The following is a 26,874-nucleotide window of genomic DNA, read 5'->3' as shown; positions in this document are numbered from 1 at the left end:
AGATTTTTTTTTTAAGTAATTTCTACACCTAACGGGCTTGAACTCACAACTCCAAGATCAAGAGTCGCATGCTCTTCTGAGAGCCAGCCTGGTGCCCCCTGTGAGTTCCACCTTAATAAAGCTGTTACAAAAACATAAGGAGAGTCCTACAGCTATTAAAACAAATGAATTAATTATTTAAAAACCTAAAGAAATCCTACATCTGGATGTTTTCACTAGGGATTTCTCCCAAACATTTAAGAAAGGTGCAACATAGAGGCACCTAGTGGCTCAGTGGGTTAAGGGCCTGACTTCAGCTCAGGTCATGATCTCACGGTTCATGGGTTTGAGCCCCACATCAGGCTCTGTGCTGACAGCTCAGAGCCTGGAGCCTCCTTCAGATTCTGTGTCTCCCTCTCTCTCTGCTCCTCTCCCCTGCGCACTCTCTGTCTCTGTCTCTCTCAAAAATAAATAAACATTAAAAAAAATTTTTAAAAAAAGGACAGAAAGGAGCAACATTAAATCATATACTAATTCTTCCAGAAGAAACAGGGCTAACAGTTCCCAATTCATCTTATAAGTCCTGGTCTTAATACTAAAAACTGACAATAGAGGGAAAAAGGACACTTACAGACCATCTCTCTATGAAGACAGATGCAAAATCCCCAAACACAATGTTAGCAGATTGGATCTAGCAAGCTATTAAAATAACATAGCCTAATCAATAAGGGTTTACTTCCAGGAATGCAAGGGAAGTTAACATTCTACAATCAATCAATGTAATCTACTGTTTTCACAGAGGAAAAAAAAAGGGGGGGGGAAGCTATTATCTGATTAGCTCATAAATGCAGAAACATCACTGGACAAGTTTTAACACCCAGTCATAACTTAAAAACAAACAAACAAACCTCACCACAAACTAAGAAAAGAAGAAAAACTTCTTTAATGGGATTGGCAGCTGCAAAAACCCTAAAGTAGTGGTCATGCTTAGTGTTTCCCTCCGGGTTGGGTTATGAAACCAGGATGCCTCTGCTCCAGAACTGGTAATACCTCTGTTCAGCACAATGGAAGGTCTCAGCCAAAGCAGTGAGTCCAATAAAAGAAATAAAAGGCACAGAATAGGAAACAAACAAAAAAACAAAAAAACCCTCTATTTATAGACAATATGATAGAAAATACATGGAAAATCTAAAGACAAACTGTTAAACATTAACAAGCAAAGGTGCCAAGGACACTAGAAATAAGAGCAACCTGAAAAATTCTCAGCAACAAACAGGAAATGAATTTTCAAAAATATTATCATTGAAAATGGTAGCAGAGGGGCACCTGGGTTAAGTTAAGTGTCAGACTTCAGCTCAGGTCATGATCTCACAGTTCATGTGTTCAAGTCCCGCGTCGGGCTCTGGGCTGACAGCAAAGAGCCTGCTTGGGATTATCTCTCTCCCCCTCTCTCTGTCCCTCTCCCCAGCTCATGCTCTCTCTCTCAAAATAAATAAACATTTAAAAAATAAAAAATAAGTAAATAATCCACAACCACATGTAGCAAAATGGATGGATCTCATCATGATCAACTAAAGACAAAAAAATCTACATCATGTGATTCCATTCACGTAAAGCACAAAAACAGGCAACGCTAGCCTATCGTGTGAGAAACTGAGATGCTGATCACCCCTGGGGCAACTGGGGGGGTGGGGGGGTTGGGCAGGGAAGGGGGTGTGTCTCTGGAGGGCAGGTCATGTGCTGTTTCTTGTCTGGGCCATAGGTGTGTGCTGTCTATGCAAATTGAGCAAGCTGCAAATTTAAGATATGTGCTTGGCCTGTAGTTAAGTTCTATTTGGACAAAAAGTTAAAACAAATAATGAGGCAGACATCAGAGGCATAGATATGCTGTGTTTCTTTTTTAAGATTTTTTTTTTAAGTTTATTTATTTATTTTGAGAGAGGGAGAGAGAGAGAACAAATGGGGGAGGGACAGAGAGAGAGGGAGACAGAGGATCCGAAGCGAGCTCTGTGCTCACAGAGCAAGCCTGATGTGGGGCTCGAACTCACAAATCATGAGATCATGACCTGACCTGAAGTCAGATGCTTAACCAACTGAGCCACCCAGGTGCGCCTTAAGATTTTACTTTTAAGTAATCTCTACACCCAATGTGAGGCTCAAACTCACAACCCCGAGATCAAGAGTCACATGCTCTTCCAACTGAGCCAGCCGGGCACTCTCCGATACATTGATATTATAGTGACCAAAGCTATGAATGGTTGCAGAGACACAGAGTATCAAGTACATGCATATTCACTGCCCTTCTTCCACCTTCTGTGGAAGCTTGCCCCCAGAATCAGAAGGAGCAGGACCCAAGCTGGGAGACTTTTACACTGGAAAGAGTGGAAAACCACTGGTGTGGAAGGAAATGTTGGAAGAGGTCCAGGAGGACAGAGGGAAAGCAGGGAGGCTGCCCCAGCTCCCTGCCTGGAGTCACAGTTTATTGCTTATTTGAACAGGTCTCCACGTAAGCTTGGCCGTGGGCCCCAGAAGTCCATGTGGGTTGTATGAACTGAGATTTGTACCTTTAAATTGTGAAGACAAAAAAAAAAAAAAGTTCATAATACCACGTATTATTTTATTTCTGCAAGAATTTAAATGTGTATATCTGTAAAATATTTACATCCAGGGAATGGTATTGGAGAGGGTGGTAAGGTGAGGAAAAAAGGGAGACTTTTCTTTGAACTTCAGCTCTATGTTGTTTTTGAGGAGGGAGTCAGTGGGGTAATTTTAAGAAGCACAGTTTGCTTTTATAATAATAATTTTTAAAAAATAAGGGGCGCCTGGGTGGCTCAGTCGGTTAAGCGGCCGACTTCGGCTCAGGTCATGATCTCACGGTCCGTGTGTTCGAGCCCCGCGTCGGGCTCTGTGCTGACAGCTCGGAGCCTGGAGCCTGTTTCGGATTCTGTGTCTCCCTCTATCTGACCCTCCCCTGTTCATGCTCTGTCTCTCCCTGTCTCAAAAAAAATAAATAAAAAAACGTTAAAAAAATTAAAAAATAAAATAAAATAAAAGGAGGGAGAAAAAACAAAAAAAAACAAAAATAAAATAAAATAAAATAAAATAACATAAAATAACATAAAATAAAATAATAAAATAAAATAAAATAAAATAAAATAAAATAAAATAAAATAAAAGGGGGGCACTGGGTGGCTCAGTCGGCTAAGCATCCCGACTCTTGATTTCTGCTCAGGTCATGACCTCGTGGTTTGTGGGATTGAGCCCGTTGGTAGGAACCTGCTTGGAATATTCTCTCCCCCTCTCTCTCTCTGCCCCTCCCCTGCTCATGTGCTCACTCGCTCTCTCTCTCTCTCAAAATAAATAAACTTAAAAAAAGTTTTTTAATGAAAAAATAAAAGGAGGGTAAGAAGACAGGAAAGGGGGGGCATGCGGGGAGGCAGGGACCTTCAGGATGAAGCAAATGGTCTGCTCTAGGTAGAAAATGAGGCTCTCCATCATCAAGAGGTGGCCTGGAGACCAACTGAGTCAGTATGGGGACAGGGCAGATACACCTGAGTTCACGACTCACTCCATCTCTCACGCCTCTTTCACCTCTACCTCTTCCACCAAAGCAAACCCCTTGTATTCACCCACCTGTAAACTCTCTCTCCTGAGTTTATGCCCCCGAATCCCCCACATGCAATCTACCCCTCCACACATACACCTTCCCTGATTTTCTACACCCCCCACCCCTGCAAACAGTGAAGGGGCCAGTGCCCAGGTACCACAACGTGACCCTCACAGACCCCTCCTGATGGAGGTCCTGGATCCCAAGAGGGGAGCAGGCAAGAGGAGAGGATGTACATTTTGGAGAGCAAACAGGCATGGGAGGGTGGATGGAAGGTACTACCTTGTCCTCCTGGCAGTGAAGCTCAAGTCCCACTGGGGATGCAATATGGCGGGGGGGGGGGGCACTCCTGGGCAGCTGCTCCTAGCCTTCCTCAGGGGCAGCCCTCTGTCCTGTCTGTGCCTCCCATCCCCCCATACGTACACATATACACAGAGAAAATGGTAAGACCACTGGCCAGACCCCCTCCGGGGCACTTTGAGATCCACAGTCACAGCCAATAAGTGTGCCGCTCCTGTACAGAGCTGACCTTTCAGCAAGCACTTGGGCCAATACAGTCCCCCTTCATCCCCACCTAGGTGACAGGCAGTGCCGTGGATGGGAAGTGATGCTCAGGGGGAAAGTCACTATCCAATCCTCCTGTGGGTGGGACAGCTCTGGTGCATTCCCCCCCTGCCTCCAAGTCACCTGCTGCTCCCACTCACCCAGGGGCACATGTGGTCTTGTCTATACATTTTTTTTTTTGAGAGAGAGAGAGAGAGAGAGAGTACAAGTGGAGAAGGTGCAGAGAGAGAGAGGGGGACAGAGGATCTGAAGCGGGCTCTGTGCTGACAGCAGCAGGCCTGACATGGGGCTCGAACTCACGAACCGTGAGATCATGACCTGAGCTGAAATCAGGCACTCAACCCAGGCACCCCACATTTTTAAAGGTACATTTGGTAGAAAGCACCACAGGGAGGCAGGCGTGTGTGCTTCTAACGGGGGACCCAGGTCTGGCCCCTCCTCCACACTGGCCATGCACTGGCCTTTGTTTGCAAGACTTTCCTTCCTCGTGAGCCCCCACCCCCCCCACCCCCCACGGAACCTCAGCCCACAGCGCTTTGAACTTCTTTCTGTGCTAGCCTGTGAGTGGCCCGCACGGGACTACTTCTAAGGAAACAGACCAGGCAACAGGCTACTTCAAGCCAAGTGTCATGAAAATCATGACCTCGCGGGCAAGGCAGTGTGGCTGGCATTCAGTCCCAATTCTAAACACAGGGCTGCAAAAATAAAAAAGAACAGTGGAGTCAGGGAAGAAGGGAGGCTTTGCTGCATCATGGGGGAAACTCCAGGGCCACCCAAAAGTAAAGAGCTTTATAACTGCTGCCTGCTGATCATCAAGTTGAAGGGCTCCCCAAGGATCCAGGAGTTGCTCTTTCTGCATCCTGGAGCAGAAGCTTCACTCGGGGATTCTGGCACCAAATGAACCAAGAGTCTAAGCAGAAACGACAGTTTGTTCCGCGGGGGAGACAACAAAAGGAAAGTGTCCCCATGGTCATGCTGTCTATGCTGTCTTAGTAACATCCCACCCACAATAATGATCTGTGTCAGGCTCTCTCCCACCTCATGAGGGGACCACAAATCCACTTCCTTAGGGATAAGTGAACAGACATTATTAGACGCCTAATGTATGTCAAGCACTTCCACATGTGTTCATCTCAGTGTATCCTCAACACAAACCCATGAAGAAAATAAGGTTATCCCATTTTACACACAAGGAGATGGACAGTTTAGTTTTTTTAAGTTTGTTTATTTTGAGAGAGAGAGAGAGAGAGAGAGGAGAGAAAGCAAGCAGAGGATGGACACAGAGAGAGAGAATCCCAAGCATGCTCCAAGGTGTCAGCACAGAGTCCCACATGAGGCTCGAACTCATGAACCATGAGATCATGACCCGATCTGAAATCAAGAGTCGGGCGCTTAACTGATGGAGCCATCCAGGGGCCCTGAGGAGAAAGACAGTTTAAAGAATCAAATAACTCACAGAGCCCATGGGTGGTGGCCACAGCTGGCACTCGTGGCTGGATCCATCCGCATCCAAATCCAGACTCCTTTCCTGGACGCCAAAAGGTATCCTGGCACCCACAGGAGAGATGCTTCTCTGCCTCTCCACCCTGCCTGGAAACCCCAGGTGGAGGGACACACACAGAGTCCAGGCCTGCCCAGTGGGGCTTCTTCTCCTGGGACCCTGAACCTCAAGCACAGTGACACACATAAAAAAAAAAGTTGGCTGGGCGGTATCTGAGAAGCCTCCATGCCCTGGGGACCTGCTGCCCTGATTCCCAGAACTTTCCTGCATAAGCCTCTTCCCGAGCAGGTGCATCACTTTTGTGAGCTCCGGTTTTCCTTCCAACACTTTCCCTTGCTCTCTAACTCTGCCAACTTGATTCTGCTACTAGGAACAAAGAATGCAAGCTCGCTCACCATCCACCGAGATGTCCTCCTTCCTCTCTGCTCCCTGGAACAACACGCCAGCTACTTGCCCTCTTTCCCAGGTCTGGGGCACATCCCAGGGCCCAGCTCCCGTGACATGCCGCTACTAAACACTTATGGACGATGAAGCGGGAGGACGCATGCAGCACCGTGGGACAGAGTGAGCCAAACTAACATATGAAGGGGGAAAGGAGACGTTTCTGTGTGTTTTTGCTGATCCTTTTTGTACAGTTTAGCAAGGGCAGCTATTTCTGTCCACACCCCTGACTTTGATCAGCCCCGGAAGGACGGAAGGCAAGCTGAGGCCACCTGTGCCAAGGGTGAGGCCTCCCTGTGCTGCAGGGAGCCTGCAGCATCTCAGCAAGCCTGCAGGGATCCCAGCTCTGGGGTGGCACATGGAGCCTGCAGGAGGAGAAGACGGGAGAGAAGCTAGGGGGTCCAAGGGCAGGCAAGAGATGAGGGGGACGATCCTGCAAAGAGGTGAGGCTTTCCAATCTCGGGAGGTGTCTGGAGGTACCCAGGTCTATACAACTCCCAAACCCTGCTCAATTTAGGCAACAGGATAGGGGGAGGTGGGTTACTAGAAGAGAATGTACAGGAAACGTTAGCTGCAAAGGATGGGAAGGCTTTTCAGGAAGGGTATTTCTGAAGTGTTTCCTTGTAGGGAATAGATTTCCGACCCAGAGCGGCAAGTGCCCCAAGGCAAGCCAGCAGGAGCGGATCTGATTCACAGGGAAGGGACCCTGGCCAGCGCCAAACCAAATGCAATTGCTTCCAAACATCGGACCCCGGAGCCAGCTCAGAGCTCAGCCTAGCCAAGTTAAGCAGCGTTAAGCCTAAGTGAGGAAGGAGAAAAGGCCAAGTGGAGAAAACACTGGAAAGAATGTAAAGAGAGTATCAAGTTTAAAAACAAAAAGGAGGGGCGCCTGGGTGGCTCAAGTTGGTTAAGCATCGGATGCTTGGTTTTGGCTCAGGACATGATCTCACCGTTCCTGAGTTCGAGCACCGCAGTAGGGGCTTGGGATATTCTCTCTCTCTCTCTCTCTCTCCCTCTCCCTCTCCCTCTCCCTCTCCCTCTCCCTCTCCCTCTCTCTCTCTCTCTCTCTCTCCCTCCCTCCCTTCCTCTCTGCCCCATCCCCCCCCACTCTCAAAAATAAATAAATAAACTTTAAAAAAATAAAAGGAGGCCAACACCCCCAAGGAGTTTTCCCACACAGGTCAAGAAACTGCCCCTGCAGGCTGCCCTGTTTGAGGACAGCATGTAATTCAAGAAGGACAATGTCAGCTATGGAAGCTTCCTGTCTAGATTTTATTACCCTTTCCCTATAACTGTCCTCTAACAGACCTGTTATTCCACAAATCACCCAAAGATATTAATAGAAAGAGCTGAATTCCATGTGTCCCCTTACTAAAGGCTGAGTTTGTCCTCTGTTCCCACCACCCTATCCAACACTCAAAGAGGGCCTGTTACCAGCCAGCCATGCAGCCAGTGGATCGTGAAGAAAGAATATGGATCCTTCAAGGAAAAATGCCAGGAGGAGAGAAATGCTTCAGGCAGGGGACTGACACACAGGTTCCAATTGAGAAACTAAGTCATTCCATAGGGCATAGGAAGGTGATGTGATTTGAGAGATGGGTCCAGAGAACAGGGCAGGAATCAGATGGAGAAATGCCATGACACAGGTGTGATGGTTAATTTCATGGGTCAACTTGGACAGACCATGGTGCCCAGATACATGGTCAAACATTTACTTTGCATGTTTCTATGAGGATTTTTTGGGATGAGATTAACATCCCAATAGGTGGACTTGGAGTAAAGCAGATTGCCCTCCATAATGTGGGTGGGCCTCACCCAATCAGTTGAAGGCCTGAATAGCACAAGAAGAATTCCCAAACAAGAAAGATTTCTCCAGCAGACTGCCCTTGGACTTTGTCTGCAACAACTGCCCTCCAGAAAGACTGAAACAATTTAAACACTATCACTCTGATCACTGAAAACAGTATCTCCTTTTACTAGGAATTTCTGCAATTATTCACAACAGATGAATAAGTATCCACTGAAGAAAAGTGTCACCATTTGTATTTTTCATTGGGAACTCCCTGTTCCTATTCTTTACCCATCTTTCCACTACAATATTTGACTTTTCCTTATTCTTTTGTAAGAACTTTATACTTCATGACTATCAACTATACATTTATTATATATGTTGAATTGTTTTCAGGTATTTTTTTAAACTTTTTTTTTTAACGTTTATTTATTTTTGAGAGACAGAGAGACAGAGAATGAGCAGGGGAGGGGCAGAGGGAGAAGGAGACACAGAATCCAAAGCAGGCTCCAGGCTCTGAGAGTCAGCACAGAGCCTGACGCAGGGCTTGAACCCACGAACTGTGAGATCATAACCTGAGCCAAAGTCAGACACTTAACCAACTGAGCCACTCAGACGCCTCTCAGTATTTTATCTTTAAACTCTGTCAGGGTGAGATTTTCCATGCAGAAAATATAAGCTCTAAGCTTAAAACGTTTCAGAAAACATTTTAAATAATGGCAGGGTTTTTCAGCCTAGACACCACCAACATTTGGGGGCGGGATCATTTTTTGTGTCGGAGGCTGTCCTGTGCCTTGTAGGATGTTTAGCAGCATCGCTGGCCTCTACCCACTAGATGCCAGTAGCATCCCCGCCACACCCCACATTGAGACAAACGAAAAACATCTCCGAACATTGCCAAATGTTCCCTGGGGACAAAATCTTCCATTTGGTGGATTCCGACTGCTTTATGATTTCCGACTTCAGTACCACGCTTCTAAACTCAACTTCCACCTCATAATTTTAAGCGACCTATTGTATTTTTGTGTTGCCCTCCATGGTTTCATTTTTCATATTTAAGTCTTCAGTTCACCTGGAGCATACTTTAGCACAAGAAATAAAGTAAGAAGCTGGAGATGATGATGATGACATTGAACTTAGCCTGGGAGAAGGCAGTGCCAACATATGAGTAGCTCCTGATACGTGGGACATTTAATATTCCTACCATACAATGTTACATGACACCTCACGTAGTGACAAGTTGCACCTGTCACCCAATACTTGGCACAGAGTTGGCCAAGCTGAGGTCAAAACAGTTTTAGTCCTACAGCCTCAGGATTCTCAGCTACGACTAAACCAGATGGTGCTCGATACATATTGGGTGGGTGGGTGGGTGGGGCGGGCAACTGTTCCAGGAATGTGTTCGCCCATGGCTATTTTACCCTTGGAATAATCCATCACAGCCTCCAGCAAACCACCTGATTCTGGAATCTTCTGGAAAATTCCAAGGCATCTTCCATTTTAGTAGGAAAAAAAACACCAGAGTGGGTGCTTAGCTCTGTGTCTTGCTGCCCCCGGTTTGAACTTCTGTGTGCTTTGTAGTCAGTTTTTTTTTTTTAATATTAATTATCCATTGCTTTTCAATGCGTGTTAAATTTCTATAGAATTTAATGAATATAGTGGGCTCCCTCTGGTGGTCACAAGAAAATTTCCAAATTCCAATGGTCAGCACACAGTTAAACCCCAAGGCCTTTATTTACGGGACATGGTACATTTTGTAATTAATAGACTCAGAGTGGCTAAATGATGCCTTAAGAGAAGACCCCTAATTATCATCCCTCAGTCATCAGTGGGTCTACTAATTGGTTCATGAAGCCACTCACTATCTAAAACCATGCCTACCATCTTCCCTTCCGAGTGCCTTGTGGAGGATTTCCCATTTCTGCTCAGGGCATCAGGCTCCCCCAGGCTTGCAGCTTCAGGCACCTCTGTCCCCACCAGTGCCATCCATCCTGTTTGTGAGCTCTGTCCACCGCGTGGCCCGTGCCTCCTGCAGCTGTTGCCCGCCATCAATTCTCACAGCCCCCATTCAAGTTCTCATGACCTCTCCTCCACAGAAGTCACCCAGCCGTCACTCATCATCCCTCTTCCACGTGCCCAGCACCATTCCAGGCTCAGTGGACACAGCAGGGAACAAGACAAAGACCATCCCCACCCACCTACCCTGAGCACCCTCTCTGGGGGCTTCTCTGCTAGAACCGAATCTGCCTCCGGCCCTTACTCCGTGCTGTTTTGAGTCTTCTTAATGCTGAACTCTAACCCAGATTCCTTCAACTGTGTCATCTGTGGAATAACACCCACAACCATCCATCCCCGAGACCTGCCCTTACTGCCCACTGCCACCTTCCAACCAAACACAGTTCCCCGCTATTCCAGGGGCTCCCCTGGAGTCGCCTCTGCTCAGAATGATGGGATCGGGAAATGTGCCCCCTGCCCCAGCTGGCTGAGATGCCAAGCAGTCTTCAAAATCCTGCCCGGCTATCATCTTCCCACTGCCCAGGTCCTCCTAATCTGAGGCGATATCTCCCTTCTTTTTATGTCTGTAAGACTTTTCTTTTTTGTTAAATTTTTTTAAAATTTTATTTATTTTAAGAGAGCAAAAGAGAGAGAGTGAGTAGGGGAGGGGCAGAGAGAGAGGGAGAGAGAGAATCCCAAGGAGGCTCCTCACTGTCACTGCAGAGCCCGACATGGGGCTCGATCCCACAAACCGTGAGATCACGACCTGAGCCGAAACCAAGAGTCAGACACTCAACCGACTGAGGCACCCTATGTGAGACTTTTCTGTTCAGGCTCTTCCCATTCTTAATAGAGTAAGGTTCCTGTATCTGTCCCATGACCTCCAGTGACAGGCTCTGCAATTCCTGGCACAGTCTTTGTCAATATTGCCCACAGGAAGAGCACAAAAGAGGGATAAGGAGAAATGAATGAAAGAAGGAACAAATATCAAGGCATAATGAACTGGGGACCAGAGACCACACTCCAGAGTATTCTAGCCAACAAATAAGCAAACAAGATCAGACACCCAAATTATCTCCTTCAACTCTGTGCAGTCTTACACAGTAGGATAACTGCCATCAAGTGACCTTTTTATACCATAAATTCCAGTCAAGTAGGATTTCACAGGTTAAAAAAAAAAAAAAAAGGCATTATTTAAAAAATTCTCTGAGTAAATAATCCAAAGGGGAATCACCATTTCTTGCTTCAGAGTACCAACAAAGGGTATATACCTGAGGGCGCCTGGGTGGTTCAGTCAGTTGAGCATCTGACTCTTGATCTCGGCTCAGGTCATGATCTCACGGTTTGTGGGATCAAGCCCCGCATCGGGCTCTGCGCTGGCAGCATGGAGCCTGCTTGGGATTCTCTCCCTCCCTCTCTTTGCTCGCTGTCTCTCAAAATAAATAAATAGACACTGAAAAAAAAAAGGAAAGGGTGCACTTCCTCCACTAAGCTCTTTCCTACACCAACAAACAAGCAGGCCAAACACAAGGAATTTTTAGCACCTCTGTAACATTTGCCATTTGCTCTGTAACATTTGCCATAAACTAACAGTGAAACGTATAACTTTCATCATGCTCTCCCATGAGGGTTTCACTCTCCTGCTCAAACTTCCAGACACTGTCACAGAGCAGTGAGCGTCTCGCTCTGATTCATCTTATCAGTGCGCATCGTTTCGAAACCACACGCAACATCTCTGGTATATGATACAAGGATACCGTGGGGCACAAAGAAGAAATGAAAGGTACTCCCACTTTTCTGCAAAGTTCCTAACAAATTTCCAGGGCAGGTGGAGCCGGGTTAGAAACCAGTGCGAAGTGTATGCAGGGGCAGAGCCCCAGGCTTTGCACTGGTCTCTCTGGTTGCCGTTAGCAGTTGACAAGAGCTCATGGGCTACACGCTTCCTTTTTCTTTCCAGTTCTCTCACGCCTGTGCTCTGTCGCCAGCATTTTTCACCCACATCCCAGAAGAACACGCCAATACAGTCTGCCAAGCCTTTGTTCTTTCCCTCCAGAATATTCCCAGCCAACCTCCAGCTTCAAATCTCCTCTCCCCATCTCTCTGGCAGCCCTGCCTGACATCAGCAAAACTCAAGAAGGCAACAGGCTGCACAGTGGGTCTGGACGGGCCTGGGGACAATGGATCTGAGTTCACGGTAACCACAAGTAACTCACTCTCAGGAAGCGAGTGCCAGGCCCTATTCTAAACAACTCACATGCATTAACTCATTCAATCCTTGCAATAATCCCGGGACATAGGTACTGTTGGAAACTTTCATTTCACAGGTGAAAAACTGAGGCACTGCTTGGATAAGTTACTCGTCCAAGGTCATCGAGCTAGTAAGTACTTTATCACCGGGCCTGGCTGACTATTGGACAAGTTCAACAGAGGGAAAGGACTGCCCTTGTGTGCCTGGAGTGGAGGCAAACCTCTGGTCACATCCAGACTCTGTCTACAGTCCCCAGCTGAGGGCCACCTGGACAGGGCTCGCCAGTTGCCCCTGCAGTGGTAATCTCTTATTTACGACCGCCCAGTGAAAACCATTTTGTCTTCTTCCAGGAACAGCACCCTAATATTCCTTGTGGTAAGTACCCTTCCCCATTCTCAGACCACATGGTTCTGGCAGCGTCAACCTGCCCCCACGACTGCCTCCCCCAGGTCCAAAATGGTCACATGACCCAGAGCCAGCCGATCAAGGCATCCTATCCTCCAGGCACAGCAATTAGTTCAGGCAGAGGCATCTGCCCCAAGCCCAGCAAATCAGGGTCAATTCCAGGGCTTCTTTTAAAATTTTGGTAAAATGTATATAAATCTACAATCATTGAATGGTTCAAAGTTACACAATTCCACAGCATTTATTCACATCCACCTGAATACAGCCCGACCTCTGACCTTTCCACTTCCAGTTATATGAGCTAATAAGTTTCCTTTTCTTCATTAATGTAGGATGGTTAGAACATTAGTATTCTGATGCTTGACTCAAACAGTTAATGCAATGACCTTTTGCACCACAGTGGCCCATCCCAGGACATGTAGGATGATCAGGGGTCAGAGTCAAGATTCAAATCCAGGGTTCTCGGGCTCCAAGGTGTTGGGCACTGGCTCTGACCCAGCCCTTAGGATGACCTAGGGTCATGACTGTTCTTAGTGAAGTGGGGGCCGGGTTGTCCCTTCATCTGCCACATGACAGGCTTGGGAATAACCCTGCCAGAGCCCTTCTTGCAATATTCTAGAATTGCTGCTCTGAGGGCGCCCTCCCCAACAGACTGTGGGCTCCTGTCCTTCCAGCCCGACACCCCCAGATGCCGCAGCAGTAACTGGCTCATGACTAGCTTCAGTACAAGCCATCAGGAGGGCAGAGAACAGAGTGAGAAGGCCGTTCTCCTCCCCTCCAATGCTTCCCTGCAGGCTGGGCTGTAAGAACACAGGACAGGAGGGGTGCCTGGGTGGCTCAGTCAGTGAAGCATCCGACTCTTGATTCCAGCTCAGGTCATGATCTCATGGTTCGTGAATTCAAGCCCCACATCGGGCTCTGTGCTGACGGTGTGGAGCCTGCTTGGACTTCTCTCTCTCTCCCTCTGTCTCTGCCCCTCCCCAGCTTGTGCTCACTCTCTCGCTCCCTCTCAAAATAAATAAAACTTAAAAAAAACAAAAAACAAAAAAAGGACACAGGACAGGAAACCACCTAAACATCCTTGGTGGTGACTGGCCAGGCACCTCACAGGATAGCTCAACAGACGATAAGGATGCCATTATTTAACCAAAATGATGTAGTACATGTCCTCTGATGTGCAAACTGAGTCACCATCTCAAAGAGAAACTGTGAATCAAAGAAAGCAGTACAGGGACAACAGCCTATGGTACCCTTTGTGGAAAGAAAAACAGGAGAGGAGTTACTCACTGAAATATACATAACACTACCTCAAAACCCAGGCTGCCCCATACCATAGCCACTAGTCACATATGGCCATTTAAACTGAGTAACAATTTTAAAATTTGCTTCCTCTGTCGCACTAGCCACATTGTCAAGGGTTCCATAGCCAGTAGTGGCTGCCATTTTAGCCTAGATAACAGATCATTTCCACATCACAGAAAGTTCTGCTGGGCAGCACTGCTCTAGAAAGTCAGGAAGGGGGCGCCTGGGTGGCTCAGTCGGTTAAGCGTCTGACTTCGGCTCAGGTCACGATCTGGCGGTCCGTGAGTTCGAGCCCCGCGTCAGGCTCTGGGCTGATGGCTCAGAGCCTGGAGCCTGTTTCCGATTCTGTGTCTCCCTCTCTCTCTGCCCCTCCACCGTTCATGCTCTGTCTCTCTCTGTCTCAAAAAAAAACAAACGTTAAAAAAAAAAAAATTAAAAAAAAAAAAAAAAAGAAAGTCAGGAAGCCCCTAGAAAGGTGACCAGGAGGAGGGGAATTATTCTTCATGTGTAATCTTTAGTAGTACCTGAACTTTTTTTTTTTTTTTTTTATCACATCATACGTCATTTCCTACTCAAAAATAACCACTTTAGGGACACCGAGTGGCTTAGTCGGTTAAGTGTCTGACTTGGTTTCGGCTCAGGTCATGATCTCACAGTTCGTGAGTTTGAGTCCTGCGTCAGTCTCTGGATTGACAGTGTGGACCCTGCTTGGGATTCTCTTTCTCTCTCTCTCTCTCTCTCCTTCTCTCTCTGCCCCTCCCCCACTCATGCTGTCTTTGTCTCTCAAAATAAATAAATAAATACTTAAAAAAATAATAACCACTTTTAAACCCTAAGTACATGGGTAACATAAGAAAAGAGTGTTGGGTAAGTCCCCTGTGTCTGAAGCCTGGAGATCTCTGCGGAAGGAGTGCAGGAGTGTCTCTCTGGGCAGGTGAATGACAAAGAGCAGCATGGGGGAGGGGGGATCCCCAGGTAGCAGCCCCCCTTCCAGCCCCCACCGTAGGAAATTTTGACCCTCATAGCAACCTTAAGGCCCTCGGGATGATTCGCCTTCCTGTCCGCTTTCCTTTGCTAGGACTGCCCCAACAAGTCTCCACAAACTAGGTGGCTTAAAATGACAGACATTCTCCCACAGTTCTGGAGGCCAGAAGTGCAAAATCAAGGTGCCACCAGGGCCAGTTCCTTCAAGAATATTCTCCCCTGAGCACCCCTTTCCTCCAGCTCCTGGTGGCTGCAGGCAATCCTGGGCTTGTAGATGTATCCCTCTGTCCTCCGGAGAGCTCCTCTGCATGTTTCTCTGTGTCTCAAATCTCTCCCTTCTGTCGCATAAGGACACTGGTCACTGGACTTAGGGCCCACCCTAAATCCTGGATGGCCTCATTTTATAGACAAGAGGAGCAAGGCTCAGGCTCCTCCCTTGTCTGAGGTCACAGGGCACAGCCCTGCCAGTCTTCTCACCACTGGGTTGGGCAAGGGGCCTGCTCCCTTCTCAGCTCCACGGCTTCCTTTTCACAATGGACAACACACGGAAGAGATGCCCCCTCCTCTGGCCTCGCTTATCTGTTTGATCAGATCTCCCAGGATCTGACAAAGGATCACACAGTCCCCAGGCCATGAGAAGAAACGGGGGTGGGCAGTGGGCATCTGTGAATATCTCAAATCAGATGGGGACCAAAGCTACAGAGGGCGGTTTGCGTGTCCTGACTCCAAACAGCTGCGGGGCAGATCAGAGCCCCGGAGACAGGAATCAGTGAAGGCTTCCAGTGCTAGAGAAAAAGGCTTCTGTCCTTTTTGTGACAGGGAGAATGTGCCAGCTGACAGGGGTTTGCATCGATGAAGGTCTCCAGGCCAAAGGGCTCCAATGAGGGGCGCCTGGGTGGCTCAGTCGGTTAAGGATCTGACTCTTGGTTTCGACTTGGGTCATGATCTCACAGTTCCTGAGTTTGAGCCCCCCATCAGGCTCTGTACTGACAGTGTGGAGCCTGCTTGGGATTCTCTCTCTCTGTCCCTCCCCTGCTCATGCATTAGGGCCTGGCCATGCTGGCCACACTGACCAAGCTGAGCACACCTCCCAGGACAGCTTGATAGCAGCCCTGAGACCCTCTGACGACAGCAGTGTAGTCCTGACCACCAGCAGGGGACCCCTCCAAGAGCAGGGTAGGTCACTGCCCTCCTCTCGGCAGGACTGGGGGGGTTATGAGCAGACTTTCAGTCCCCCGGGTCTTCCCTGGGACTATCTTGGAACTTCTCTTGGTGGTTCAGGACCCTCCAAAAGGGAGGCAGGTCACAGGATCCCTCCGGGCTCATGGGCTTTGACCTACCCTTTCTCTATGACCTCAAAAATGCCTACAGAGCCCACTCCAATACTGTTATCATATTTTGATAAAGATCTTGATTGTTAATAAGTGACAGACCAAGATTTGAACCTGGTTCAGATTTATTTAGGAGCTCCATGCCCCCTCACTGCCTCCTCTACATGTCTATCTCTATTTGGGACTTTCAAACTTATGGTCAGCAATGCAGAGCAGGAAACCCATTTCAATCGCCATCCAGGTCATACACTACAGATAGAAATAGCTCAAACAAAAATTTCTCTCCAATATGTTTTTATTCCAGCCTATGGCTAGTTCAACATTTCAAAACGCTGGCTGCAACCCACGGAACTGATTTCATACCTCACAAATGCTTTGTGACCCCAGTTTATTTATTGTTTTAATGTTCATTTATTTTTGAAAGAGAGAGAGAGACAGAACATGAACGGGGGGAAGGGCAGAAAGAGAGAGGGCAACACAGAATCTGGAGCAGGCTCCAGGCTCCCAGATGTCAGCCAGAGCCCCACTCAGGGCCCAAACCCATGAGCCATGAGATCATGACCAGAGCTGAAGTCAGACACTTAACCGACAGAACTACCCAGGCTCCCCTACCCAGGCTCCCCGTGACTCCCAATTTAAAAAATACTTACCTACATAGCTCACATGAATTGACATGCATACAATACTTAGAAAGAGGTGGGGGGGGGGGGAAAACAAAAAAAAAAAAAAAACAAGAGGAATCACTCCTATTGTATGCATTTTTCAGATCATCCTAAAACTCACGATCTGAATATTTCCCCCCATTGAATCAAACATCTGACTTGATGATCTGTTAATGATGTCATTACTTGTCATGTCCTTTTTGCTATTAAAATGTTAGAGGTGCTATTAAAGACTAACTCAAGTTCGTCCCTAAGATCCTCTTCCACTGGGCCCTCGGAGACAGAATTTTTCATACCAGGAGATTCACCTTTACAGAAACCCCAGGGCATCTCCCAATATGGAGATGTTAATGTTCAATGAGCTTTGTGTCTAGGCCAGCTGAAGTGGATTGGGAAATGCCAGACAGCTTGGCTAATGGAAGGAATGACAGCAAGGACAGGGGCCCCTGGGCTCAGCTCCTGTGTATTCCACGTTGTCCGGCATGGTGGGAAATCTAAGAAGTGTTGCGATTTTCAACTCATTCACTGGTATTACACATTGTTCTACAGAGGAGAATTCTTGCCCTGAAAATGCCAGGGCCAAGACAGCACACAGACTTCAATGATGGTCTGTGCCAAGCTCCCATGAGGACAACCAGAAGACCTGATAGGCATCAGAATTCAGCCACAAGAACTGGGAATCCACAAATCCTGGCCTTATTCACAGACATCCTGGTTGCACCACCAAAACCCAAGATAGACATTCTTATTTGAATCATTCAGACCATCATTCCCATCTTCCTCCCTCTACCTCCACCGAAAGAAATGAAAACCAAAAAACCTACAGTCACCAGAGCACTTATTTACCCCCTAGTGTCTGAACAGAGCTGGAATCACAGTTAATACTGTGTGGATGGTCCATGCCTGTTTCTGTCTTTGAAACAGGATGGCTTTCACCTTCCCAGTACCTAAGCCTTCATCATAAGTCATTTCTTTTTTGTTTTGTTTTGTTTGTTTGTTTGTTTGTTTTCATCATAAGTCATTTCTAACAGTTCCTTAATTCCTACCCCAAGATCACCATCTTCATCAAACCAGGGCAGTTCACCCTGCTAGAATCTTTGACTAGTCATCTGGTCAGTCAGGGAAAACAGGAAGAAAGACGCCGGATGGTCCATGAGGTACAACAGACAGACTGAAACCCATGCAAGCTCTTGACCATTCCTCAGCAGTTCTGAGCAGACAGGAGACAGGACGCCAGGCCTCTGGGAAGTCAAGGGCCCACAAGAATCAAATATCCACTTACCTGGGGGGCAGACACACTCGGTCGGCGCTTCCCGAACCGTCCGGTGCTTGACCAGTCCCTCCAACTTCTGAATTAGGGAAGAAAAGAGAGGGGAGAAAAAAAAAGACCAGCATGAGTTTGAGAGTGGAGAGGGGTAAAAGTGGAAAAATCAGCAAAAAACGATGTATTGGAAAGATCTACGTCGGCAGTGGCATTTTCGAGAACATTTATTACAAGGTAGTTAAATGCTACAGGCAGTCTGGGTATGAGAGGAGAAACGAAAATAAACATGCAACAATTATTTGGGAGTCCCTGAAAAGAAGGTGGCAGGTTTCTGCTTTGTTACATTTTCAAATACAAATCCAGAAAAGCCAAAGTGACCGTGCAGTCAGCATGCAGATGGGAAGGCAGAGGAGAGGGAGGCTGGGCAGGCCACACCAAAACTGGCCCTTCTAGCCCTTGGTCCACAGATCAGGCCCCCACCCAGGAAGACCCAGGTTCCCTCCCTGTAGCCCCACCCAACAGCCCACTGGCCTCAGACCCCAGGCCCAGGCCTAATCCACCCTGATGACATCTTCCTTTCTTCTTACCAGCAGGGATCCTTGGCCTAGAAAATTTGGCTGAGCACAGTCTAACAAGAACATCTACGCATGCCCAGTCCTGTGCTAGATTTGGGTGAAGGGGAAAGAATTACCCCAGAAATAGGGTCAAACATCACAACTCCACTATGATGGTTTAACCGTAACCTTAGAGATCCTGATTATTGTCCCTGCCTTGCACTGAGGGGACAAGCTTAGAAAAAAAAAAAGAAGAAATTAGTCCCAAAGCCCAAATCTAGGTTTAGGAAGGTGTAATGACTGGCCCATAATCCCAAAACTAGCCAAGACTTGAGTCCCAACAAGAATAAATAAAGCATTAGCCTTTCTCTAGGAAGCAAACAAAAATCTCCCTAAAGGTAAAACAAAGCAAATCCTAAACAGGTTGAGTGACAAAATGCGATACCACCGCTAAACCTGAAGTGTTTGTTTTTTTAGGTTCAAACCTAAAAATGTAATCTTTCTCAATAAAAATAAATAAATAAATAAATAAAAATTTAAAAGCCCTTGAAAACGGTACAGCAAGCAAATACAACTGTTATTTTTTTAAATATTTATTTACTTTTGGGAGAGCGCAAGGGAGGGGAAGAGAGGGGGGACAGAGGATCTGAACCAGGCTCTGCACTGACTAGCTGTCTGCAGCAAGCCTGATGTGGGGCTTGAACTCACGAATGTCAAGATCATATCTTGAGCCAAAATTGGACGCTCCACCGACTGAACCACCCAGGAGCCCCAAAACTGGGTTGTTTTTTTTTTACTTTTTATTTTAAAGTAATCTCTGTACCCAACTTGGGGCTCATTCATAACCCCAAGATCAAGAGTCCTGTGCCCTACCAACTGAGCCAGCTGGGCACCCCAAACGTATTTTTTAAATATGTATTTATTTTTTGAGAGAGAAAGAGACAGAGCGCGAGCGGGGGAAGGGCAGAGAGAGAGGGAGACACAAAATCGGAAGCATGCTCCAGGCTCTGAGCTGTCAGCACAGAGCACGATGTGGGGCCCGAACCCACAGACGGGAGATCATGACCTGAGGTGAAGTCAAATGCTCAACTGACTGAGCCACCCAGGCACCCTTCCAAAACTGTTATTTCTAAAGAACTGCTTTCCAGGAGATAAGAATGACATCCCTAGTTTTGAGCCCCTGACCCACCGAGCCTGGAATTTTCAAAGGAGATGGGACTCCAGCCAAGTCCTGTCTGCCTCTGGCTGGAGCAGCCCAGGATCAGGAGCCCTACAAACCTCCCCCCACCCCTCAGCCCACCAGCACCGCCCCGCCCCGCCCCGCCAGGCGGGCCTTGTTGCCCTGAGCTACTACTGCTTGCAGCGGCAAGGCAAGGACCATCCACTGTCACTGAACCAGAACTCAGAAGCCGCCTGCAGATGCGGATACTGGCGGAAGAGGGACCTCAACTCACTGCCCACCCCCACCCGCGCACCACAGCGTACTTTCGCATACTATTACAGATTTCAGATTTTACATGGAAAAAGAATCCAGCCTTCTCGTTTAAGCCAGTCAATTTGTGTGAGACCCTCTCATCTGTTTTTATCATTGCTAGACAGGCTAGAAGCCATACTAATTTCCTTTTTTTAAACAAAAGCATTTAAAGCTAAAAGCCAATTCGTTTTAACAACCCTCGATCACATCTGGGCGGCTCTCCTGAAAGGGAGGGAGGCTTTATCAAATACTGATAGGAAACACAATGACTTCTGAACTGCTCTTATCGTAAAATAAAAAACTAAACAGGAAACTATTGGGGGGGGGGGCGCTTTACTGTTAATGCTAGTAGGTGGGGTCATAAAATACTGGGATTGAGTTTTTGTTTGATCACTTATCCTAACTCCTTTTATGCCTGTGTTTCTCTGGATTATACAGTGAATCTGCAGTTTTACCGGCTACCCTCTAGCTTACCGCCCCCCACCCCCCCACCGCCACTCCAGGCCCCGAACTTTCTGTGGGTTTGAAATGCCACTATCAGGAACACAAAGTGAAATGTTTGAATTAGAAACCCAATCCCACAATCTTTATTTCCCTGTTTTTTTTTTTTTTTCATTCTGCATTCAAGAAAATATTCCTTTGTGCCCAGGTTTGTAAAAAAAAAAAAAACAACAAAAAAAAGATTTAAAAGCCACAACTTTTTTACATTCAATTATCTGGCAGCACCTCTAGCATCTGCAAACAATATGGTCCTGGTTTTACATATGCAAACAAGTCCTGACTCCTAAAGTAAATAAAGGATGAGTTTCTGAGAAAAAAGTCCCTGAGACTTTGGGAGCCATTCCCTCCAAGAGTAAGGAGGAGGAGAACTTGAAGTTGCCTGGTGGGGGGGGGGGGGGTGGGGGGGGGGTAGCGAGCACTGTGGAGAAAATTACTCCAGGAAAATCATGGTTCTCAGAAAAGCATTACACAATTAGATGATAAATTTATTAATGACGTGTGGGAGCACTAGTCTGGGCCACTTGGCCAGATGTTTGGTCATAGCCTCCAACGGTCGCATTTTGATGAAATATAAGTTAACATACAAAAAAAGGACAGAATGATTTATTTCTGTAAAATGATATAAATAAAGCCACAGAGACATTCCTATCCTCTTGGACAGAGGATTCCTGCTCTAGGGGATATACCTTGAGAAAATAAAAATCAGCAGGAGCAAAAGAATGATACCCATGAAGTTGCACCCCAAAACAGTGGGAGTGGTTTAGAAGGGTGGCGAAGCCCCTGATAAAACTGCCCTATTTCGTTTAGTATCATTATGAACACTATGTGGCAAAAAGGGGGAGAAATGTTTATGAGACCATCAATAAAAGGTCTACATCTGTATGAAAATTCAGGCACTGGGTGACAGCAGCTACCAAAATATGAACCCCCTTGGGTGTACAGAGTATGGTGATTTACTTCTTTTCGAAGCCCTTCCTGTGGGGGCGCCTGGGTGGCTCAGTCAGTTAAGCATCCAACTTCAGCTCAGGTCATGATCTCCAGGCTTGTGAGTTTGAGCCCCGCATCAGGCTATTTGGTGACAACTTTGGATCCTCTTTCTCTCTCTCTCCCCCCTCACGCTCTCTCTCTCAAAAACAAATGGAGGAGGGGCGCCTGGGTGGCTGTCGGTTAAGTGTCCGACTTCAGCTCAGGTCACTATCTCACGGTCCATGAGTTCGAGCCCCGCGTCGGGCTCTGGGCTGATGGCTCAGAGCCTGGAGCCTGCTTCCGATTCTGTGCCTCCCTCTCTCTCTGCCCCTACCCCATTCATGCTCTGTCTCTCTCTGTCTCAAAAATAAATAAATGTTAAAAAAAAAAAATTAAAAAACAAATGGAGGAGATGGTATATTTGAAAGTTGTTAAGAAAATAGATCCTAAAAGTTCTCATCACAAAGAAAAAACACTTTTTTTTGGTAACTATATGAGATGATGGATGTTTACCAAAGTTATGGTGGTAATCATTTCACAAACCATGTAAGTTAAGAGTCATTGTGCTATATAACCTTAAGCTTATACTATATTATATATATACCATATATCAATTATATCTCAATAAAATTATATCTCAATGAAAAAAAAAACAAATGGAGGAGGAGAAGGAGGAGAAGAAGAAGAAATCCTTCCTGTGTTCTAATACCATTTTTTTAGTTAAAAAAAAAAATTCTGGAAGTAGGTAAGAACCAAAATGAAGCCCTATGGCCTCCCCGCAGAGGACAATTTGTGAATAACAGGTGATTCCATCCTCCCTGGGACACGAACTCCCAGGACGCAACAGAGGACCCTCTCTGTGCAGGGCACAAATCCTCTGCCCTCCTCCCACCCCCACACGGAAGAGCCCCTGCATGCATTCTCACTACCACCATCAACCCAAGAGGGCAGCATTTTCTGGCCTCTCACATTCTTTTTTTTTTTTTTCATGCCTTGGCATGATGATGAGGAAGATAACAAATAGCAAGTATTATTACTGAGGACACTGATTACTTGATGGGGACCAGGCACTGTGCCCACAACTGTTATCCCATCTAGCCCTGCCAATACCTGCCATGAGGCTGGGACTATTATTACACCCATTTACAGATGAGAAAACTGAGACCACAGAGGGCAATATAAGCGCCAGGATGGGACCTCAATCCTGGTAGCAACCAGCTCCAATCACAAAGCAAGACAACCTCTGCTTACAAGCAATGTTCATAACTAACAACAAACAAACAGTTGCTACCCACAGTCAGGCCTTACAAAACTAAAAAGACAGAAATCAGATCTGGGGTTGCCAAAGGTTGGAGAGTGAGGAAGAAGTACAATGAGAAGATTGTTGGGTAACGAGACTGTTCTGTAAGGCACTGAGGTGCTGGACCCATGACTCTACACATTTGTCAAAACCTTTAAGACTGTACGTCACAAAGAGTGAACTTTAATGGATGCAATTAAAAAAAAATCAACCAGGATATCAGAGAATCCCTGGATGAAATGTGGGCTGTGACAAGTGAATCCAACTATGTTAAAACTGTGTGACAGCAGCACTTGGGTGGCTCAGTCGGTTAAGTGTCTGACTCTTGATTTTGGTTCAGGTCATCATCTCACGGTTTGTGAGTTTGAGTTCCACATCAGGCTCTGAACTAACATGCAGAGCCTGCTTGGGATTCTCTCTCTCTCTGCCCCTCCCCTGCTTGTGCTCACACTCCCTCCCTCTCTCTCTCTCTCTCAAAAATAAACTAACTTAAAAAAAGCTGTATGACATAACTCACTGAAAGTGTTAGGAAAAAACATGTAGCTGACCAACATGCAAAATAGCATCTTTTTTTTTTTTTAATTTTTTTTAACGTTTATTTATTTTTGAGACAGAGAGAGACAGAGCATGAACGGGGGAGGGTCAGAGAGAGGGAGACACAGAATCTGAAGCAGGCTCCAGGCTCTGAGCTGTCAGCACAGAGCCCGACGCGGGGCTCGAACTCACGGACCGTGAGATCATGACCTGAGCCGAAGTCAGCTGCTTAACCGACTGAGCCACCCAGGCACCCCGCAAAATAGCATCTTGATCGAGAACTATAAGGCTGGACACAAAAGGAACTGTCTGGAAATGCTGTACTCCAGTAGGTAAAGTTGGTTCTCACAGGGGTACAGGTCAGCAATTTTGAAACTACTTTACAGACATTAGCAACAAACAAGTGAGTAAATAAACTATTGGTAATGAGAGCTGGGCTTCTCGTTGTCCAAAAGAGAAGTTATAAATACACAAAGTGGGAAAGACAGAATGAACCATCTTGTGCTGAATTAATCAGAGACATCACTATGAGGTCACATCTAATGCCTACAGGAAGATACATACAGAAATATTCATAGGTATGTGTACAGAGGGGAGCGAATATTCACACATATATACTATAGATGTCTGCAGAGAAAACCTATAATCAATGATACCTTGGAAACATCAAGCACACCCAGCACCCAAATCTTGGTTTCTAAATACCATTCTCTAAGAAAAGGAACCAGGGCTCATTGGAGATATGGCTGATTCTAGGCCCAGGGCAGGAAATACACAAGATGAACCTGGAGTGCCTTGTAGTGGCAGAAAGAAGGGAGGTCCTTTTTGAAAAAAGGAAGGAAGGGAAGAGTATGTCAAAGAAACACAAAACCTACCCAAAAAGGCTCAAAATGGCCAAAGCTGGAATAATTTTGGCAACAAGATAAAAATAACACAGTATTGGATTATAACCCAAAGAATAAGTTAGAAACCCATAAGTTATATACTGATACAAATGACTGAATAAATAGGTGGGGAGAAGAGACAACTCTTTTCCCTATAGAAGAATGCCCAATAATATATGTAGACACCGCCCTCTCCGAGATGTGGAGCTAAGTTTCACCCTCCTTGAGTGAGGGTTAGACTTCCTCACTTCCTAAAGGCAGAGAAAGGAAGATAGTGACTTTATAATGTAAAATATGGCAGACACAACTTTAATCAAGTGATCAAGGTTAATGGCACCAGTGATAGGTCATGTGACATCATGGACCCGACATGATGCCAGGACAATGGCAATCTACCTTGATGCTGTTCTTCCCAAGCCCGCAAAACCTACTTTAATCATAAGAGTGGCCCAAACTGAAGACCATTCGACAAAATACCTGACCAGTATGTCCAAAAATTGTCAAGGTCATGAAAAACATGGAAAGACTGAGAAAATGCTATAGGTCAGGAAGACGTAACAATGAAATGCAATGTGGTGCCTTGGATGGGATTCTGGAGTAGGAATGGGACATTAGAGGAAGAACTAGGGTGATCTGAAAAAAAGTCTGTCATTCACTTTTTAAAGATGGGTAAAAAATAAATCACAAAGTCACTTAAGACCAACTAAGATACAGCTTTGTTATTTTCAAAATCACATGTATTTTTTAAATTGAGGTGAAATTCACATCGCATAAAATTAAGTGAACAACTTTTATTTTTTTTTAGTTTATTTATTTATTTCGAGAGGGGGCATTAGGAGGGGAGGGTAAGAGAGAGAAGGGGGGGAGAGAGAGAGAATCCTAAGCAGGCTCTACACTGTCAGCACAGAGCCAGATTTGGGGCTCGAACCTACAAACCGCCAAGATCATGATCTGAGCCGAAACCAAGAATCAGATGCTTAACTGACTGAACCACCTGAGCACCCCCCTTTACCTATTTTTAAATCAGGTTGTCTTTTTGTTGCTGAGTTGTAAGAGTTCTTTATATTTTCTGGATACTACATTCTTAACAGATATATATGATTTCCCAAATATTTTCTCATATGCCAGATCTATTATTGATCAAAATTCTAATCATCTCCAACCAAGGTATAATATAGGTATATTAAAAGCATCTTAAAAATTGGAGGTGGTGAAGCAGGCGCCTGGGTGGCTCGGTCGGTTGAGCGTCCAACTTCGGCTCAGGTCATGATCTCACCTTTCATGGGTTTGAGCCCTGCATCAGGCTCTGGGCTGACAGCTCGGAGCCTGGAGCCTGCTTCAGATTCTGTGCCTCCCTCTCTCTCTCTGCCCCTCACTAGCTCATGCTCTCTCTCTCTCTGTTTCTCTGAAAAATATATAAACATTAGAAATTTTAAAAAAATTAGAGGTGGTGGGAATGGACTCATGGCTTCATGCTGGTCCTCACAGAGGTCTTTGTTGAAATCTTGCTAGATTAACAGTGGGATATTGTTACTAAGGAATTCGACCTGGTCCTTTTTAGTTAATAGCAATTGCATTAGTTTGCAATTGCTGCATAACAAATTGTCACAAAATCCGTGGCTTAAAACAATACACATTTACTATGCTTTCTGTGGTCAAAGGTCTGAACACAGACAAGTTTGCTTCCCTGCTCATGGTCTCTTGAGGCTGAAATCAATGCATCAGCTGGGTGTTTCTTTCTAGACCTCTGGATCCCCTTTAAAACTTATGTGGTTCCTTGTGGTCTACAAGCCCCATTCTCTTGCTGGCTGCTAGCCAGGGGCCACTCTCAGCATCTAGAGGCCACTCAGAGTTCCTTGACATGTGCCCCCTCCACACATGCTCTCATGCTTCAGATCCCTCTGACTTCAGGAAGGACCCAGTCCCTTCTAAGGCCTCACCTGCTTATGTCAGGCCCACCAAAGATAAGATTTGTAATGAACTCAGCCAACTCATTGGCAACTCAAAGGAGTGATACCATCATAATCACTGGGGAGGGAATTATACAAAGTGTGTACAACAAGGGGTGGGAATCCTGAGGGCTGTCCTAGAACTCTGCCTGCTACAGTAAGTTATCACAGTTTATTTCTTACTTTGGACAAATGTATTACAGTTATGTACATATGTAACTACATTTTTCATTTTTTCAAAAAATTTTTATTAATGTTGACTCTTTTTGAGAGAGACAGTGTGAGCAGGGGAGGGACAGAGAGAGAGGAAGACACAAAATCCGAATCAGCTGAGCTGAGCTGTCAGCACAGAGCTGGACGCGGGGCTCAAACCCATGAACCATGAGATCATGACCTGAGCCGAAGTCAGATGCTTAACCACCCAGGCACACCTATATTTTTCTTTTATTATGTTTATTTATTTTTGAGAGAGAGAGAGAGAGAGAGAGAGAGAGAGCGAGCTCACAAGCAGGAGCTAGGCAGAAAGAGGGAGACAGAAGATCTGAAGCAGGCTGCATGCTGACCCCAGAGAGCCTGAAATGGGGATCGAACTCACAACCCAAGTCCAAGTCAGATGCTCAATTGACTTAGCCACCCAGGC

The 26,874-nt window shown here is 46.2% G+C and overlaps 1 protein-coding gene across 1 annotated transcript in view; it reads right to left on the bottom strand.

Moving 5' to 3' along the window:
• The window catches only part of COL23A1 (collagen type XXIII alpha 1 chain), a 356,454-nt gene that overhangs the window by 313,639 nt on the left and 15,941 nt on the right, over positions 1-26,874 (bottom strand). Inside the window, exon 2 of the mRNA XM_049649024.1 lies at positions 18,091-18,157. Within this exon, the coding sequence (XP_049504981.1) occupies positions 18,091-18,157 (67 nt within the window). The remainder of the gene's footprint in view (positions 1-18,090; positions 18,158-26,874) is intronic.

The sequence above is a fragment of the Panthera uncia genome, assembly GCF_023721935.1.
Source record: "Panthera uncia isolate 11264 chromosome A1 unlocalized genomic scaffold, Puncia_PCG_1.0 HiC_scaffold_17, whole genome shotgun sequence".
NCBI classification, from domain to species: Eukaryota; Metazoa; Chordata; class Mammalia; order Carnivora; family Felidae; genus Panthera; species Panthera uncia.
Note: the sequence above shows the minus strand (reverse complement) of the source record. Positions and strands in the feature narration are given on the sequence as shown.